This window comes from Ambystoma mexicanum, chromosome 4q, assembly GCF_040938575.1.
Source record: "Ambystoma mexicanum isolate Mex_15411 chromosome 4q, UKY_AmexF1_1, whole genome shotgun sequence".
NCBI classification, from domain to species: domain Eukaryota; kingdom Metazoa; phylum Chordata; class Amphibia; order Caudata; family Ambystomatidae; genus Ambystoma; species Ambystoma mexicanum.
Genome location: NC_090928.1, coordinates 431,022,138 through 431,042,671, shown reverse-complemented (window position 1 = coordinate 431,042,671; position 20,534 = coordinate 431,022,138). Strand labels below are relative to the sequence as shown.

Sequence of the window (20,534 nt, the reverse complement as noted above, 5' to 3'; positions counted from 1 at the left end):
TAATCTAGCTTGGATATGATGAGGGCATTGGCTAATGTAATGCAACTAGTTTCAGTTAGAAATGGTCTGCATGCTCGGATTAATTTACAAGTATATGCAGTGAAAGATGCTAGAGAATTTGTTTGTTTTTTGAAGGTAAGCGCTGAGTCAAGATAAACCCCGAGGGTTTTGACGGCAGGCATCACTTTAATTACGTTATTGTCGATGTTGAATGAGGCATAGTTGGGGTCAAGTTTTTTGATGGTCAATGCTGAGCCAAGGATCAGTAGCTCAGTCTTGTCGTCGTTCAGGCAGAGGCCGTGTGATGCCATCCAAGCCTGAATGAGGAGATATATCTTATTTACTAAGGCCGTGTCTTCCAAGAAGTTACCCGAAAGGGGGATTAGAATCTGAGTGTCATCTGCATAGTTAGTGTAGACAACACTCAGTCTGTCCAACTTGTCAAACAAGGGCTTAGTAAAGATGTTATACATCGTCGGAGAAACACATGATCCTTGGGGAACACCGCATGAAACTTGTATGGGATCAGCGGCTGCTAAGGGGGAGAAGACTCATTGTCCGGTTTGCAAGGAAGGATTGTACCCAGGTTATGGCATCACTTGAGAAATGTGCGGCCGAGCTTAGATGATTGCATAAAACTGCATGATCTACCAAGTCGAAGGCCGCAGATAGGTCAAGGAGGAGTAGCATAGCTGATTTACCATTGTCCTTCAACTCGTCAATTTGGGTCTTGAGGTCAATCAGGGCTGTTTCAGTACCATGAAGAGGGCGGAAGCCAGATTGCCGTGAGCCTAGTAAATTGTTGGTTTCTAGGTAGTCCTGAATTTGCAGGTATGCTACTCTGTCAATGATTTTAAGTAGGAATGGGACAGTGGTGATGGGTCTATAGTTAGTTGGTATTGCAGGGTCGAGAGTTTGTTTTTTTAGCAAGGGAAGTACCCAGGATTGTTTGAGGTTATTGGGTACTAGATTAGACTTAAAGGATGCATTAATAAGTTTTGAAATGAAGGGTGCTAGGTCTCGCGCTGCATCTTTTATGATTTGGGCCAGGCAGTTGTCTCCTTTGCAATTGGAGGGCTTTAGAGATAGTATGATTTTTTTCTGTCTCTAGTATGGATACTTTTCTAAAGCTAAATGGGTGAGGGGTGTTAGCTTGGTTAAGGAGGAGCTGAGGTTGCAGTATAGACTCTGTTTGCGAAGGCAAGGAGGCTTTTTTGTTAGCAATTTTAGTTTGGAGCAGGCTAATTTTACCCGCCAGGGCATTTTGTATATTGGTGCACCAAGGCTTATTTTTAGGAATGTTGTCAGGTGGGGTTATGGGTGATTCCATTTCGCGGAGGGAGCTCCTTAGTGTCCGATTTGGCTTTGGAGATTCTGTCATTGAAGGTGTTTCTTTTGGTGTTTATGATTTCCTTTTTATACTGTTTGGTAATGGTGGCTAATTTCGTTTTGTTCTCCTCAGTGGGTGAGTGTTGCCAGATAGACTGCAACTTTCTTTTTTGGATTCTAAGGTCTTTCAGGTGTGGCGTGAACCAGTTATTAAGGTGACAAAGTTGTTTACTTTTGCGTAGCTTAGTGGGGGCACTCAAGTCAAGTGCCTTGATCATTGTACTATTGTAGGCTTCCACCAGCGACGAGGGGTCTGTGATATTGTCCAAGTTATTGAGAGTAGGGAGGAGATGGGGTAGGAGTAGTTCTGCTGTGATGTCTTTTTTACTTCTCGTAGGGAGTGGCGGGGCCATGAGTATGGGTTTAGGTCGGATAAGGTCTAGTGAGGCGTTGAATGCAATTAAGTAGTGGTCAGTCCAGGATTGAGGTATTATATTAGTAATGGTAATGTTACAGTTCCGATCAGCAACCCAGTCTAGGGTTCTACCTTTGGTATGAGTAGGGGAGGATACTTTTTGAGTTAGGGCGTAGTCATTCAGAAGTGAGGCGACAGATAGGGCATGTTTGTCGTTACCATCATTGAAGCCCAAGTTAAAGTCTCCCAGTAGTAGTATTTGAGCGTGGTTTTTAGTGTTGTTGGTTACGATACTAGTTAGGCCATCTTCAAAGGTTCCTAATGGTCCAGGTGGTCTGTAGATGACATGCAAGGTGAGAGTCCTGTTACAAGAGAGGTGCATTTTGGCAGTAAGGAGTTCACAAGATGGGAGTATCAGGGTAGTAGCTAATTTAAAAGGTAAGGTAGATTTGTGAATGATAGCTAGGCCGCCACCTTTAGAGTTGGGTCTATCCACTCTTAGTAGTTGGTAGCCCTCAGGTATAGCTAGCATGATGGCAGGTCCGGCCGCCTCATGGAGCCAGGTTTCGGTTATGACTAATAGGTCTAAATTTTCATTAGTTAGGGTGTCCGAGATCTCAGTAGCATGGGCTACCATGGATCTTGCATTAATCAGAGATCCAGTTATTGATAAGGTACTGTTTGGTTGAGTCAAGGGAGGTTGTTTATTTTTGGTATAGGCATCTCTTTGTGACAGTGGCTGGTCGGTAGTTATGGGATGTAGAGTGGTAGATTTGGGATTTTGTGAACGTTTATTTGCTGGATCAATGTAACCTCCGTGATTGTGGTAGGAGGATGGTTCATGAAGACAGGATAGTCTTGCCCTCAGTCTCATGTTTCTATCCTTGGCTGGGTATGAGGCCGTGGAAGCATGTGCCATGATGGTAAGGAGGCTCAGGGCAGAGTGTAAAAGTTGGTAACGGGTGATTTTCATTATGATTATAGGCAGGGAGGGCCGAACACAGATTAGGGCATAAGTCGGGCAGGTCTAAATACGACCATATGGCATAACACAAATTAAGACACAAATCAGGCAAAGGTCTAAATACGACCCTAGGGTATAGCATAGATTAAGGTACAAATCAGGGCAAGGCTCTAAATATGACCAAAGGGCATAACACTGATTAAGGCACAGCTCAGGCAAGGTCTAAATGCGACCAAGGGGCATAACACAGATTAAGGCACAAGTCAGGCGAGGTTTAAATGTGAGCATAGGCCATAACACAGATTAAGGCATAGTTCAGGCAAGGTCTAAATGCGACCATAGGGCATAACACAGATTAAGGCACAAGTCAGGCATAAGTCAGGCAAGGTCTTAATGCGACCATAGGGCATAACACAGATTAAAGCACAAGTCAGGCAAGGTCTTAATGAGACCATAGGGCATAACACAGATTAAGGCACAAGTCAGGCAAGGTCTTAATGCGACCATAGGGCATAACACAGATTAAGGCACAAGTCAGGCAAGGTATAATAGTAGTCCTAGAGTAGTACAGAGTAGGTGTGGCAGTGTTTGAGTCCGGAGTGAGTCAAATTGTTTAAATTGGGTAGCACCACGGTTTGGGTAGGGCACTTAAGCCAGCAGAAACGTGAGGTAAAGGTGGTGACTAAATTTGACTTGTAACAAATGGCACAGGGGTTAGCTACACATTAATGTTTTAGGATGCGTTCAAATGGCAAGTATATTACAAATGTCATCATTAGGTTAGTGGGGCTGAGATGCGATACGAGTGACTCAAAGAAAGTATAATGCGTGGCTAGCTGGGTGTAGGAGACACTTACCCAGATGATTGAGGCAATGTGTAGGAATCGGGCAACGTTTCTGGCCCCTGGGAGGTTGAAATGGAAAGGTGAGAAGAAAATCACCTTGAGGTACTCTAGTGTTCCCCAGGGCAAGCAGAGGAGGTAAAAAGGGTGAGGAAAGTGATTTGTTTCCAGTTGTTGAGTGCTGATTCTCGGATTCCTAGGGAGTGGTGTCGGACGAGGAGGATTGAGTGGTTAATGGTGTCAAATACGACAGGCTCAGGAAAGACACGAGCCTTTGTGCCTTTGTGCCAAGTTGCAGTCTATCTGGCAACACTCACCCACTGAGGAGAACAAAACGAAATTAGCCACCATTACCAAACAGTATAAAAAGGAAATCATAAACACCAAAAGAAACACCTTCAATGACAGAATCTCCAAAGCCAAATCAGACACTAAGGAGCTCCCTCCGCGAAATGGAATCACCCATAACCCCACCTGACAACATTCCTAAAAATAAGCCTTGGTGCACCAATATACAAAATGCCCTGGCGGGTAAAATTAGCCTGCTCCAAACTAAAATTGCTAACAAAAAAGCCTCCTTGCCTTCGCAAACAGAGTCTATACTGCAACCTCAGCTCCTCCTTAACCAAGCTAACACCCCTCACCCATTTAGCTTTAGAAAAGTATCCATACTAGAGACAGAAAAAATCATACTATCTCTAAAGCCCTCCAATTGCAAAGGAGACAACTGCCTGGCCCAAATCCTTTGTGCCTAAGCCTTCGTGCTGTGAACCGGCGTGCGCCTTGCCGGCGCTTGATTGGTGCACAAATGTGCGGTGTAGCCCAATCCGAACAACGGATGGTGCCAGAAGGGGAGTTAGGTAGGGAATTCCTCATTCAGGGAACAAACTAGCAAAAACCGTTACAGATACAAGGGAAAGTGTAGTCACAACAGCTCAGAGACAACAGAGGGAGGGGGTTGGCGTCAATGCCCCAGAGAGAATGAAACAAGAAACTATAAAACATAAACCCAAAATAATCACGCAACTAAACCCCCCTCCCACCCCACCAAATAAAAAAACTCCTTTTAAAACCTGGGATTCCGTTCAGAAGCGAGAAAATGTGCGTTAAGTATGTTTAGAGAGTATGGCATGATCAAAGTAGCGTGTGCAGCGGCAGCTGGGGAAGCAGCTGAATACACTTACCCTGGGGTCGAAGCACGGCTCCTGCTCCTCGACAGCTTGCCGACCCATCTTCGGAAATATCCAGAGTCAACAAGGCACCATTCTATTAGGCCAATTCATTCACAACCCATTCTCTCGCATCTGAAGAAGGATTTAGGAGGCTAGCTCACGCAGAAATAAATGAACACTGTCAGGGTTTTAAAATTATGTGCAAAGGTTTGTTGTCCCATCTGCCTTTTATTCCTCAAAATCGTAAACACAATGCATGGCAACAAGCAAAGAATGTGTACATATTTCATTGCATGTTTTCTGACTCCGAAGGATGCACCACACTGGTTCTCCTTGACCTCTCAGCAGTATTTGACACCATTAACCACTCAATCCTCCTCGTCCGACACCACTCCCTAGGAATCCGAGAATCAGCACTCAACAACTGGAAACAAATCACTTTCCTCACCCTTTTTACCTCCTCTGCTTGCCCTGGGGAACACTAGAGTACCTCAAGGTGATTTCTTCTCACCTTTCCATTTCAACCTCCCAGGGATCATCCGCTTGCATAACCTTACCTGCTATATTTATGCAGATGACACCCAAATTATCCTTAGAATCCCAAAAACAGGGTCCATTCCATAGCAGCCTTCCTGAGAGATACAGACCTGTGGAAGAGAAGAAACCACCTCCTCCTTAATCCAGGGAAAACAAAGAACATGGTATATGGCAACACATCTCTACTCCCACAACCACTGCCATGGCCACCCTCTTTGGCACCCCACCTAACTCCAACACAGTCAAAACCCTTGGCTGCACAATGGACTCTGATCTAACCCTGTTCCACCAGATCAACACTGTATCCAAATCCTGCCACTACCACCTCAGGCTTCTGAGACATCTTCCCTTACCTCAACTACCCCAACGGACTGGCATCTATTATGTCCACTGTCATGCCTAGACTGGATTATGCAAACTCCTTGTACTTGGGTGCACCGGCCCACCAACTCAAACTCCAAAGAGTCCAAAATGCAGCCGCCAGACTCCATCTTGCACTAGGATGAAAGGACCACATCTCGCCTGCACTCCGCACCCTTCACTGGCTCCCTATTGGATGAAGAGTACTCAAAATCCTATGCATCACCCACCAAGCAGTGCACAAGGCCGGCCTGACATACCTCCATGAGAACATTATGCCCTACCATCCAACTCGCACCCTTAGGTGAAGCATGGGCCTCCTACTAGTTTGTGTAGTATTTATTATGCGTGCCGGACCCAAAGTTATCAGGGAACTGGCAATAAGAAGTCATACAGCTTAGTACATGGGTTACATGGTAATGGCATCCAAGAAAAACGTCTAATAAAAAACATCTAAACTAGTAAATATAAGTGTAGAATACATATAGTAGACAGTGGTGGGACAAAACAACAGGCAGTCAATATTCAGAGGTAATGTAGTTATTTTCACGTGAGATCAAGTTCAGCGAGTTCATTTGTCGGCGTTCTCTAAGAGCCATATAATTAAATTTTGTCTGAATTTGGTGAAGGTTTGGTCCATTCTAAGTGTGGTGGGTAGTGAATTCCGTAGTTGAGCTGCTTTGACTGGGAAACTGGTACCTCCAATAGTAGATAGTTTAAATCGAGGCACCTGAAGGCAGTTCGAGTTGACTAGTGTTGTGGGTCTAGAAGACATTTTTCTAGAAAATCGCTTTTATGAGTGAGGGAGGCCGTTTTTTGTTTTATTTTCTCCAGTGTGGATAGCCACTTGTGTTTTCTTCTAGTTTCAGAGATATGTTCTTTCCTAGAGATAGTGAGTGCCGCTCTGAGGGCATTGTTTTGGAGTGTCTGTATTTTGTTGGCGATATATTTGTTCGCTCCAATGTAGAGGGCATTACAGTAGTCTAGTCTAGATAAAATGAGAGCTCTAGCTAGGGTCATGCAGCTGTTGGCTGAGAGTAAGTGTTTGCTAGCTCTGATTAGTTTGCATGTATATGCTGTCGTGGAGGCTAGGGAGTTCACCTGTTTCGTGAATGCTAAGGTGGAGTCCAAGTAAAAACCTTGTGTTTTTACTTCCTTGGCAACCTTGATAAGGTTCCCATCAACGAGGAATGAGGAGTAGTTTGTTCCAAGTCTAGTGAGAAGAGATGTGGATCCCAGGATGAGCAGTTCCGTTTTGTCAACGTTCAGACAGAGGCTGTGAGTGGCCATCCATGTCTGAAAAACGCTGTAAATTCTATTCACTATTGCTGAGCCCTTGCAGTAGTCCCCGGTAAGTGGTAGGAGGATCGGAGTATCATCTGCATAATTAGTGTAGGTGATACCCAGACGGTCCAACTCATCAAACAGGGGTTTTGTGAATATATTATACAAGGTTGGAGGAAACACATGAGCCCTGGGGCACCCTGCAAGTGATGGGGATGGTGTCCGCGGCTGCCGAGAGTGAGAAGACCCTCATGGTTCGGTCACTGAGAAAGGATTGTATCCGCGCTATGGCCTCGCTGGAAAAGTGGGCAGCTGAGTCCAGGTGTCTACATAAGACATTGTGGTCCACCAAGTCAAAAGCCGCTGACAGGTCCAGGAGGAGGAGTAGTGCTAGCTTGCCATTGTCTCTTAATTTGTCTATTTGGGTTTTTAAATCAATGAGAGCAGTTTCTGTGCCATGTAATGTCGAGAGCCTAAGAGTTGGTTGAGTTCTAGGAAGTTCGGGATTTGGATATGCGCTACCTTATCTAGGATTTTCAAAAGGAATGGCACCATAGTGATGGGCCTGTAGTTGGTCGGTATGGCAGGGGCAAGCGTTTGTTTTTTTAAGAAGTGGGAGTACCCAAGATTCTTCAAGATTACTGGGTATCGTGCCGGATGTGAAGGAGGCATTAATAAGTTCAGTGATGAAAGGTGATGGGTCCCTAGCAGCGTCCTTGATAAATTGTGCTGGGTATTGGTCACCTTTGCCTTTAGAAGGTTTAAGACCCAATATGACTTTCTCAACCTCTCTAATGGAGACTTCAGAGAAGTGAAATTAGGTGGCATGATTGATTTTGAGTGGAGTTATTTTGTTAGGTGGTGGTGTGGTGACAGAGGCTTTTTTGTGCAATTTTGTTTTGAAGGTTCGTCACTTTGTTAGCTAATGCGTGCTGGATATCAGAGCACCAAGTTTCATCTTTGACACAGTTGTCTTGGGCTGTGATGGGTTTTTCTAATTCTTTTATTATTGTGAAGAGTTCCGTGGTGCTCGAGTTTGCTTGCAAGATTCTGGCATTGTAGGTGTCTTGCTTTACCTGGAGTATATCCTTCTTGTATTGGGATGAAATTTTTGTTCATTTTAACTTGTTTTCTTGGGTAGGGTGGAGTTTGCAGGCAGTTTCGCATTTTCTTTCGTCTAGTCTTAGAGTTTTTAGATGAGGAGTGAACCAATTGTTGAGATGGTTTTTGGGCTTACTATTTCTAAGTTTTAGTGGGGCAATGTTGTCAAGAGTAGTGGTCATAGCTTGGTTATACTCTTCGACTAGGGTGCTAGGATCCATATTGTCCGGTAGGAATTCCAGCCTCTAATTCAGCCAGGCTTGGAGGGTCGGCCTATTCCACCTTGGTACCAACACTGTGGAACTCTGTGCCTGCCCACATCCAACGCAACCAGGACTACATGGCTTTCTGAGAAGCATTGAAAACCTTGCTTTTCCCTAATCCATGAAAATGACCGTCTAAGGCCACCATCCCCACACCAATAAGCAGATGTAAAATTTCAAATAGAACTGCATCATTTCAAAAAACAGGAACAGTCGGGCCACACAAGCCGGCCAATAAAACAATTGCCTCGGAAATAGGAAATGTTGTGAAACAGAAATCGAACGGGAGACTGGCGTGCAATTCCGCACCCCAGCTCGACCAACAAAAGCCTTGCACCCTTCACAATCCCCGCCCCTGTGCCCAAACTCTGGTGCTCCCAATTACAAACCTAAGACATGACCTCACCATATTAGTTATGCTGTAGCCACGCAAGCCCACCGGCACCAGACCTGACATGCCAAGAGATGCCTTTGGCATATATCAACTTGAAACCAGAACGCAACACCCTAACCAAGCGTACTCACCACCTACCATAAGGAAGCATAGCGCAAGTGCACTAGATGCCAACAGCTTCCTTACAAACCTATCCGCAGACCTTACGCACCACCACATCCCCAGAAATGTAATAACTCCTCTCTCAGTCACTGTAACAGTGTTTAACCCTACCCATATGGGTACCAAATCAGTGTCAGAAAAGCAGAGCCCATAGCTCTATGGTTCTAAGACTATGGTTGGGAAATGTCTTGCTCCCTATAAAGGTACACAAGGTGGTACATGATCAGATGAGGCACCCCTGGCAAACCTAAGAATAAAGCGACAGAACTCCCACACCATAGGCACAATAATGACTATGCATGGCCAGATTCTCTGGAGAATCATACGACAATCACAAACAAGCACCAAATGCATGTACTCAGCCTTATATCACAAACTAGAACCAGAGACCCGGAAGACCTACAACAGTACCGCAGTATCATGCGATAATCACAACGCGTCAGGAACCACTGTGCGTCCCGTCACCAACTATGACAAGGGACCCGGAAAATGGGCCCTCCGACACCTACAACTGGCAAAATGGCAACATTCCTACCTTTTGGCAAAAGGCAGGGCTGGTCCATCCAGGCTAACAACATTCTCAGCACCAGCCAGAGTTACCCTCTCAGAATTCCACTACCACGAACCACCAGAACAGCCAAGACTTGCTCCTCACTCACTGAAAGTAACCAGGGGCCTCGCCTCCTACAGGCAATCACAGACACCCATTCTTACCGATATGCTCACTCTCAACCTTACAGCTATACCCCTCAATCAATTTGGACCTAGCTGCACACATACCTACACTTCTCCATGGACACCTCAACAGTCGCTTAGAATGCAGCTATACCTCGCGAAAATTGGCCGAGCTGCACACATAATTTCCTACACAGGCATCACGGCAGTCAGAATGCAGACTCGGAGACCACACACCTTCTGCACACATTACACTGATCGCTCACAACCACTGCACCACACACCTAGCATTAGAATGCAGCCAACCCTGCGTAAATCACTGTGGCTGCACACATACCAAGTGCACCCAAGCACTTTATACTACCAAACTCTCCACTGACCTGGACTTCGGTCCCCAAGGGCGTTCAGCCCACAACGCTTTGTGATTGGTACATATATACGGCGCTATACAAATGCACAATAACATAACAGGTTAATGATTAGCTATCAGCAAGAACGGTAGCCTTGCTGTATATCTGAAGTCCAACAGCATTCCATCACCCAAAAATTAAAGCCGCCAAAGATCTGAGCGAGGAACGATAGGAGCTCAAGCACCAGCCATCTTCTGTGGGCAGCTGTTGGCCACGCCCATCTGCACCTACAAATGAGATATGCATCTCAGGTCTCCTTGCAGGAGCCCTCAAACCTTGACATTGTTAAACCGGGATCTATTTTGTGCAACCGCTTGCCTGTCCAGCTAGCCAACTCTAGAGATCAGCTCCATTTGTGGTTATAGTCACAGATTCTGCCTTGGTTACCAGAACATTCTTACACCACTCAGCAGCTGAATTTGTAACATTGCTTTCCAAAGTGGCTTTTTCAAAGTGGCTCTTATTTGAATATCGGTGCCACCAAGAGGAATAGGTTTTCCATCATCCTGGGCTGTGTTTTGGGTGCCAGAGCTGCATTCTGAGCGTCCCAGTGAGTGCGGGGGGGGGGGGAAATTTGGAAAGCAACCAGATCCTTTAAGCATGGTCCTGCACATTGAGGTTGCAAACATTTGTGTCTTTAGTGGGCACCATTGCTTTGCTCTACCTTCATGCACCCTCTCCATGGTGTTTTAATAGTTTGTCTACCATTCAAGTAATAAAATGACACCCTCTGCAAATCTTCATTGGGATTCATGGAGCAGGTTTAACCAATTCCCAGACCTCTCCCATAGACCTGGAATCGTTCCCGGAAAATAGCGGCACTGCCAACAAGTCCACGGGGCACACCCTCCAACGACATCGAAGTCGGTCCTCGAGTGTCTAGGATAAATGCCAGTCCGGCAGCCCCACTAAATGCCACTATGGTCTGAGCGTCAGAAAGGGGTCCCTGGGAAGCTAGTCACCCAAAATGTATGTTGCTCAGCGACATTAAGGGGGACCTCTACGCTCCATGGTGATTCGGTGCGTCGGTAGAGAGGGGCTCTCAGTATGTAGAGCCCACCAGCAAGCATGGAGCAGTGGCAGAGCAGTTAACCAACAGCCAGCAGCAGTTTCCAGAGGCCTCCCACCAGGCATCCCGTGACGCAAACAACCGATAGGTCTTCTAGGCAATGCGGGCATGGGAAGCCCGCATCTTTCGGTCACATTTGGTCAAATGTAGTAGTGTGGTCAGGGCTGAGGACTCTCCCTGCAGCCAACAGCTCAGCCTCTTCCTGTACAGTGGGGGGCTAGAGTGGCACACTTGGTCTGAGGCAGCAGGGACACTTCATTGCCGCCTCCTCCTTCTCCTCTGCAAACCAGTCACCCCACCGGTTGCTTCCCATGCCATGCAGCCTGGAATCGATCCAAAAGCATGTCTCATGGGGGGGTGCAACCTTCACATGGAGGGGACTGGGATATCGGGGCCATGTGTCTCCAGACGGTTTATAGTGACTTTTTCGACAGTCACTATTTCTAAATTTCAAAATACAAATATGCCCAAACCCCTGTATTTTTTTTTTATTATTATTTATTTTTATAAAACATCTTTTTTTGGCCAACTAAACAAAAAAAAAATCCACTTTTGATTCGACATATTTGTATGTCGAAATTTATTTTCCGACATAATGACTGGATACTTCTCCAGCCACCATCTCGAGGAGCAGTGAGCACCTGGAGCCCCCACTTTCAACTGCTCTTTGCCCCCTACTTGGGCTCCACTCAGTCAGTGGGCCCTACTGCATCTCCATCATCTTTCAGGGTTTTGAGATGTAGGGTGTGAACAGGCCGATCATCACCATTTCGCCACAGGTCCCGTAGCAGAATTTATCTTACAAGCCTTCCATGGTGGGCTGGGCATTTCAACAGCTATTTTCTTATTAGTAAGTTTAATAATTAAACTTTAAAAAATGAAGAAAAAAAAAAGTAAAGTATGTTTGAAATCTATTTTTTATCAAAAAATGTATTACATTGTTCACACATACATAAACATTACACATAACACTGTGCATTGCAGGGGAAGGAAGAGACAGAGGGTAAACCATAAGGGGGGTCAAAACAAGATTGGGGAGGGGCCTCTGCCCCTTGGACCATCTAGTCTTTGATGAGGGAACACAGGACACAGCCCTCGTGGGCCGGGCCCACCCGTCCATGGGCACCTTGCCCTTAACGCTCCTATTACCAGTGACGCTGCTTCGGGGACTTAGCCATCGTCTTCCCATCTTTGCTCGCTTTTTGCGGGCATCCCCTTGCTGTGTATACCCTGCGTTCCATTGTTACACAAATGTCCACGTCTGTGATCCATTGATCATAGCTAGGTGTTCTTTCCGATCCCCATAGCTGCGCAATGTTCCTTCTCAGTATCGCTGTAGCGGTTGACCAGAGCAGTTTCTCATACCGGGTCAGGTCACATTCATCGGAAATCCCTAACAGGAGTTGCTTTGGTCCCCTTTGTATTGGCTTTCCCATGACTCTGGACAGTGTGTCACAGCATTTCCGCCATAGTTGCTGTATTTCGTCGCATTCCCATATGATGTGGAAGAAGGTTCCTTCCTCGCGACTGCATCGTATGCATCGCGGGTCCGAGACCCTGCCCTATCGGAAGAGTGCCACTCTTGGATAGTAGAAATCCATTTTTAAGGTTGCTATTGGTGCAACATTTCATTTTGAAATAATCTAACATTTGATATTACATAATGCAGGTTACAGAAGAGTATGGAGTGCCTATGGTCAACAGAAATGAATGCAAATTACATGATCCTCCCTCAAAGCAGATTCAGAATCTGATTTTGTCCGTGTTAGGTTGATTGGATTTATGCTGTGCGCCACTGCCATTTGCATGGTCTCTAGGCACAATTCAAGAAGGTTACAGCCAGGAAGCAGGCAAAGGGGAGACAGCACAGGCAACCTGCATCTGCCCAGAATGCAAACCTCTGCCATTCCGCTTGCCCCAAGGCAGTATCTTTCTTTAGGTCACAGGGGATGGTAGAAGATAAAGGTGAACTCCTCACACAGAAATAAATGATCCTGCACAGTGTATAAACCATGTCACATGTTGGAGGGTAAGTGTTCAAAATATACTCTGTGCCCAAGATTGCAAGGCTGCTCTGTAAGAATACATTCAATTTTGGTGCGAATTGTTTCCATCCCCCCCCGCACCCTTCGATGCCACAAGGCACGTGGTCAGGGGTAGTGTATGGTTTTCCCAAGATCAAAAGGCTGCACTGCAATTAACCCCTCCAACACAAGTACTAACTACAGTACTGATGGCTTTGTTCCCCACGATTGGAACACGGGAGGAGCACCGAATATACTTCACACCAACAGGTTCTGACTGACATGGGGGAAATGGTACAATACCCATAGTTCCAGCCCAACGTGCTGGTTCGTGCAAGTCTGGCGAGTTATTGCACTGTACAGCTGGTAGGTTTGACAAATGTTACTGAGCAAATGCGGTTGAAAATGCACTTATAGGTTATTTATTTTAATTTTGTTTTACTTTTAGGTAAAATGCACATTGCAATTGAGAGCCACTTTATCATTGGTGCCCGGGCCCATTTATCTCCATTCACCAAAGATCACAAGGCTGCACTACATTGAATCCCTTCACCTCTAAATGCCAATTCCTTTCCTCCCAATGGACAATAAGTCTTCACAATATATGCTTTCATCATAATCATAAGGCCGTACTCTACTGAATTCTTCCATCTCCCAGTGCGGACTGTTTTTTCTTTCCTTCCCAGGTACCAGAACAGCTCCCAATATACTTATTATCAAAAGATCACAAAGATATACGTTTTGCAGTAATGTCTAATGTTTTAATGGAGAGTATGTGTGTCACTAAAGTCCTCAAATGCAGTACCCCTGCACTTGCAACAACCTCTTGGCAGATGTGGATTCCCCCAAATAAACGTGTTCAACACATTCTAGGGATGGATCGCTCTCTCCTTCGGTAGATCTGCTCTCTGTCTTTGTGCAAAACGGTGTCCCAATAAATGTTAGTTCCTGAACCTCCAAATGGGACACATACCAATTTTTCAGGAATCCCCAGTGAAGCACTGACATCCTTTGTACCAGAGATGATGCTGTGGCCCTGGATGCCAACCTGACCAACCAATTGTTCAAATATGGACATTTTAGATCCTGTCTAGGTGCACAAAAAAAAAAAAAGACGATACAAAATAAATGTTTTGTAAATATCCTGGGAGCCATTCTCACCCCAAATGCAAGTGCCCAAAATTAGAAGTTCCCTTCAGGCATTAAAAGACTTGCAACTTTGACAAATAACATGATAAGTGTTGTGAAGTTCTATCAATGCTAGTCAATACTCCTTCGATATGAATGACATTGGGCCTTATATGAATATGGTGGTAAGCAGTAAAATTGACAGTAACTCTGCTACGCCAAATGAGAAGATCGGGCCATGGAGTGGAAGATTTATCTCCAGGAAAATCCTGGGAGGTAAATACTGCCACTCACCACTGAAAAATTGAAAATTCTACTGCGGTAATTCCGCCAAAAAAGCCCCATCAAGTCCAATAAAAATGGGGATTTACACTGCCACATGTAATCCGGCAGTAATTCCGCTGGACTAAGTGGCGGTAACAGTAATTCAGCTGGGCGGAAATCCCTCGGAATACCACCCAGCTCATAATGAGTCAGTCTCTCTATAGAATGTGGCATGGATTATAAATTGGTTCAGAACCATCAAGTCCAAAGCCAGTCTGAACTTGCCCATCATAAGGGTTTCTGTTTTTATTGCCATAGTATTTCATGCCACCACAATTTTTTTTTCACCCCCCATGTAGTACCATTATTAGCCTGGACTACACTCTCTAAATCCCAATGAGTATTCCGCAAGGCCACATGCAAAACCTCACGGTCACACCACAGTGCATCATTTCATTCCTTAATGTTCAATGCTGCCCAATAGAAGATTTCCTTGTGATTTTGAAGTGACTTGAGCACTCACGTATTCAGACGTTTACGGAGTGTAAATATGGAGAAGCCATTTTAGGGCTCCGTGATCGCTCAAACTACATTTACAGAGCTGCATCTTACTTTTGTGGCAGTGTCTGTAATTATGTAGTCGATATGAGTCAACTTTACCATTAGTTCATGTATATGACGGCTCGAGGCCAGCATCTGTTCAAAAGGCCAGGAAAACTAAGTAATGGGAAGCCAGGAAACAAGACCATTCGCAATCCCCTTTGGTGTCAGAGGGCACAGAACGATGCACATTTCCAAAGTTCACATCCCCAGCTATTGCAATGCAACTTGTTGGCGCGAACTCGTGCAATTATATTATCCCCTATAGATCTTTGGTTTGAAGGCCACCGGGGGATCATACACGTTTATTAAGACTGAATTAATTTCATTTTTGTGGCCCGAGCCGCGGGAGTTGCAAGACGATACACTATCTGGGAACCATTGAGGTAGAAAGGCTAGGTACACCAAGTTTCCTGTAACAGGAAGACTTCACTTGAACTAATTGCAGCTAGACTTCACTTGAACTAATTGTAGCTACGCCCTCAGGATGCAATAGAAAATACTGATAGCCATGTTCCACGATGTCCACGTGCCATGGTGTCCATCTTCCATGATAACCATCTCAGTGATTTGTCAGAAACACAATTTGTACCATTTAGAATCTGCTCAGGTAGCCAAAATTCCCTTTCCCAGCTGTTTTTTACAGCTTTATCCTTTTTGGTTTGAAGGGCTCACAAAGATCCTCTCAGTTGTTTGCTCGGCCAGTGCCGGAAGCTCTTGCTTTCATGTTGGAACAATTCTCTAGAGACCATCTTCTTACTTTTACGGCAATGAATAAGCGATCGGCCCAATTGCGTAAAGGAAGCTGCGTGCATTTTGAGTAAAGCTATCACCAAAGATCAGGAAAATTCTATCAGCGCCCAGTTTGTGTGGTTGCCCATCCCAGGTAATTCACTTTGCTTAATATCAGAGGACCCGATTAGGCTCAATTGAGGTATTTCTTTAAATATGGCCAATAATTGCGTCCGATTAGAAAAGGGATATAGCTAGTTGGGTTTGCTTCCTCCAATATGGCCAATCTACCTAGATTTTGAAGGGCACTGGTATCCAGGAAACTCTATAGCACTCTGTTCCGAACAATTCGTTTTTATAGTCATGTGCACTGTTTCACTTTTTTTTTTTCCTCCATTTACTAGTTTCTGATATACCCGTTGTCTTTGACTGTGTGTTGTGCTGCATGGGTCCATTTAGGACAACGTCCGTGTCATACCATCTGGAAAGGCATTTTGTTAACTTTTCCTTCCTTAAGGGAGCCACCTGCACTATACAAGTGGCTAATTCCGTGCTCGTTTTTCTTTTTGGTAGCCAGTCATTTTATGGTCTGTTTTGATTGTATGGGCTAGATACAAATTGAATGGTTTTAGCCTCTTTAGTCCTTCACATTTTTTTGTGTCGCAGTCTCTGGTTCAGGTGCCGGTGGCATTATCTCCTCGTAGTCCCAGTTTTCTTGCAGACCTTCAGGTTGGAGTGGACGTATGTAAGGGCGTGGGGCTAGTTTGCATAAAATAGAGCTGTCACGCAATACAGACAAAGTCCCTGCAATTTTGATCGGTTTATTTTTGGTAATGCTTTTTGGTGGAGACGGAATGGTAGTTGCCCTTTCAGACAAATCCATCACCTTTACCAGTGCAATTTCTATCTCCGATTGGTCCTTGGCGAACGTGGCTATCAGCATCGAGAGTGCTTCCACCATGGCCATTATTGTGTTTATACCACTTAGGATCTTCCTCTCTGCATCATTTGATTCAAAGTCCTCGTCCACGCCGCTGCCAAAATCCTCACTGCTGAACTGAAAACATATCTGAGGAAGCCGAAAAGGAGGCCACAGCTGCCGGGTTTGGTGAGTTTGATAAATCAATGTCAATTACATTGTAATCAAAAACCTGGTGTAGGGGAATCCTTTTCACCAGCCAAGGATGCACGCTGAAGACCGACACACATCTTGAGCAATCATTATTGTAAATAGTACGAGAATGGAATTGTTCTGCCGTTTCCACCAACGGCGTCAAAGACGCTTGGACACCACTTTTTGTTCCAGCCACAGGGAAAAAGGCAGTTATATCAGTTTGCATAGCGTTTATTTAGTTATTTTTTTCTATTTGGGCATGCAAGATTTTCTCTATGAAGCCAGAGCTGTGACTCCTAGCGCCACGCTTTGCACAAACAGTAGCTCTGCAGCTTAGTTGGGATTTCCTTTTCAGTGCCAAACTAGTACGTATTTAAGAAAAAGGCCTTACCTAGCATAGATTCAGGCAATGCTCAAGCGAAACAAGAACGCTCGAAGGTACTCCTGTTGCCCGACGCGCCTTATATTTAGGCGGTTGAGGTGAGCCGCCATTGCAGTTTTGGAGAGGAAGGTAGAGAATGTGTGTGAAGGGTCGTAGATGACACCAAGGTTTCCAGCTGAAGGAGTAAGAAAGAGTGGCAGGGGGAACTGGGTAGAGAGGAGGAGAGGATTTGTCAGGAATGAACAGGCACCTCGGTTTTGGGGGGAGTTAAATATAGGAGAGTGAGTGCATGCAGCAGAGTCAGATTTTGGTAGATAGGCCAATGGATAGTCCATAAAAGTCAAAAAGAAAGGTGGCCGTTGTCTGCAAAGAGTTGGTACTAGAACCCAAAGGAGGAGATATGTGCCCCGAGAGCAGAAGTGTGAACAGGAGGGGACCCAAGACAGAAACCTGCGGCACATCAACAGTAAGAAGAGTTAGTTGAGAGGTGTTGTTCCAGGAAACAGAATTGACGAGGTGCCAGGTAGGATTTGATCCGGGCAAGTGCTTGATCATGAATCCCAAGCAGATAGTGTCTTGATATCATCAGAGTGATTGACGGTATAAAAGGCTGTGTAGCAGTCGAGGAGGATTAGGATAGAGGTTGGAATGTTTGGCAGAGACAATCAAGTTGGAGACATTCATGAGAGCCTTAGCCAATCACTGCATTCAGTCTTTTGCTCTGAGAAGGAGCAACTTGGGATGTGTGCATCTCTCTGCAAGGGTCTAGCTGATGTTCTCTGCTGAGGGGGTGGGGTTTTTCATGCTTCAGGGATAGCTAACTAGATTGAGGCCTACTTGTACTGTGTATTCAGTTAATGTAAAAGGTTACTACGTCATTCATTATTATTAACACTTCTATGTTTCCCCCAACTAATGTTAATTGATGCTGTATCTATTTAAAGACGCACAGTTATGTTCAACTACAAGGTGTCTGCGTTATGGCTTACTGAAGCATGGCTACTAGTGCCTTGTTGGGCCTATGCAGGAAAGCCTTCTTTATATGGGGCTGCGAGCTTCTAAGCTGTGTGGCTTTTCACCCGACTTTCACAGTTTATATTTTCAGGCATGTTTAGGGCATTGAATGTATTCAACATTAATGTTCACCAGGACAGTTCCTCTAAACTTTGGCTCAGAATATTCCCTTTCTCTTCTGTTATTCTTTTCTTGTATAAAATGCACAGGTGCTTTTCTCTCTTTTGCCAGGGTATTATTATGCACAGTTCTTTTCTTTCACCCTCAATATTTTCAATAATTCTCTCCCTGCTATCACAACACTGTGTGTGTGTGTGTTTTCGTTCCTTTATTTGGTTAAAAGTCTCCAATATTATACAGCATCCCATATAAGGAATGGTGTGCACAGTTTAAGGTAGTTCCTCACAGGAACGGGAGTTCTTGTCCCCTAAGGGGGGCGGGAGGAGGAGTCGTCGTCGTCTCTACCAGCGATTCGTCACAACATACACACGGCACACCGTTTCTTGCTCTCCAAGAGTAAGACACGACAAGCCAATGGTTAGGTTTATGCCAGGTTTTTTTTTTTTTTTTAAACCAGCAATGCACCATGCCTAACAGTTTGATCCCAGTCAATGGAAACATTTGTGATTACCAATGATTAAGACCTTTTTTTTCAAAATACAAAAAAGCAAGTCAAAATGAATTCCAAAATCAGCATTTTCATGGTCTAATTTTTGTGAGCTAATCTTGATGGTCACCCTAATAAGAGATCAATGCATCATTAGTCTGAAATGGCAAATTCAAATATGCAGATGTCTACACAGACCCTAACCTCGGACCTTGGCAGAGCAATAAAGCCCCATTAAGAATGTGTCTGCTGCATTAAAGCAACCTATTATAATGGTTCTTTGTTTAAAGATAGCAGATGCTCGGTTAATACAAGGGGCATGCCCACACAGAAATGCAAAGCATATCAGGCACAACGACACAATGTCAGCCTAAAACGTGTAAAAGAGATGCGTTTAAAAGTGTCTATAGGAAATTTTCAATTAGAACTTAAAGGAAATAGAATTATTTTAGAGGCTTCGGTTCAGCAATTCTAACATCCACAAGACATTTTTGGATCTATGTCCAACCTGGGAACCAAAAAGCAAGGTAATATTTGTAGGCAATATGTTTCTCTGAAGCAAACACACTTTGGTGGTTTCAGCAATAACATGCGAATTGTTGTTTCAACTTTAAAAAGGGCCTGTTAGATTCAAAAGAATTTTTTAAAAAACACTGTCACTTTTGAGGCCTACATTATGAAGTGTTTATTCGATTGCCTACACTAGTCATTCAGATTTAATTTTGTGTGTATGGATGTTCATGCAGTGTGGAATGAAAACATCAGCGAGACAGTAGGAAGCAGGTTGAGTTTTCTTTTCTGTAGACAACTTGCCTGTTTTCATGAATAATATTGTAGGCAACTCCCTCAGCATTTCAAGTTATCGGAAACAAAATTTTCAGATTTAAAAACAGCCTGTTTTTTCTCCCAGATTTTGGGGTGGGATGGTCATGGTGGTGGTACGAAATCTGCAATATTTCTCTGTAAAACAAATCACTAAGTAAATATATTCTATAGATGCAAGTAACTACAGGGAGATCCCCAAACAACTTGCTCCATTCGAACAGGAACTTCACTAATTGTCTTCTGGGAGCCTCAGTCAATGTGCACGTGCCTTCTACCAGAGATGGAGGACCGCCCGTCCCAATCGCAGCAACTTGCCCCCCAGACACAGGGGTGATCAGACAAAGTGTCCACCCGCTTCTGCATCTCTCCCAAGCTCGGGGTACAGACTGTTGCATTTTCAACTTTTATTTATTGGTAAAACTTGCAGAGTACAAGGACGTAGCATGAAGTTGTAGTACATATACAAACATATTATTAAAGTTATGAATACAACGCTGTGATAGCAAAACAATGTACATTCATATTTATGGTACACAAGTGTCAAAACCATAGTCATCGATTGTATACAGCTCAGTTGTCAAAGCGGTGGGATAAGTAGGTATGGAACCCAGCCCATACATTCTTGGGGCGGGAGTGCAGAAGGAGCATGGTCCGATATTCCTCCTCGTTGGCTTGAGTCCAGGTAAGTGCCGCCAACCATCTTGCAAAGGTTGGCGGGGAAGAGTGTTTCCAGTGCTGCAATATACATTGTTTGACCACCATACAGCTAATATTGATAAAGGATGACATGTTTCTGTTCACAGCTACTCCCCCAGCCCTAATACACCAAATAGGATTCCCCAATAGATTGGGTTCGAGTGGTCCCCA

General features: G+C 44.6%; 1 protein-coding gene across 1 annotated transcript in view; it reads right to left on the bottom strand.

The window, feature by feature from the left end:
• COX20 (cytochrome c oxidase assembly factor COX20) overlaps positions 1-20,534 on the bottom strand; it is a gene marked incomplete at its 5' end in the record, with an annotated part of 328,320 nt that overhangs the window by 263,285 nt on the left and 44,501 nt on the right. The window contains one exon of the mRNA XM_069608008.1: positions 5,280-5,369. Coding sequence (XP_069464109.1) covers positions 5,280-5,369 — 90 coding nt within the window. The remainder of the gene's footprint in view (positions 1-5,279; positions 5,370-20,534) is intronic.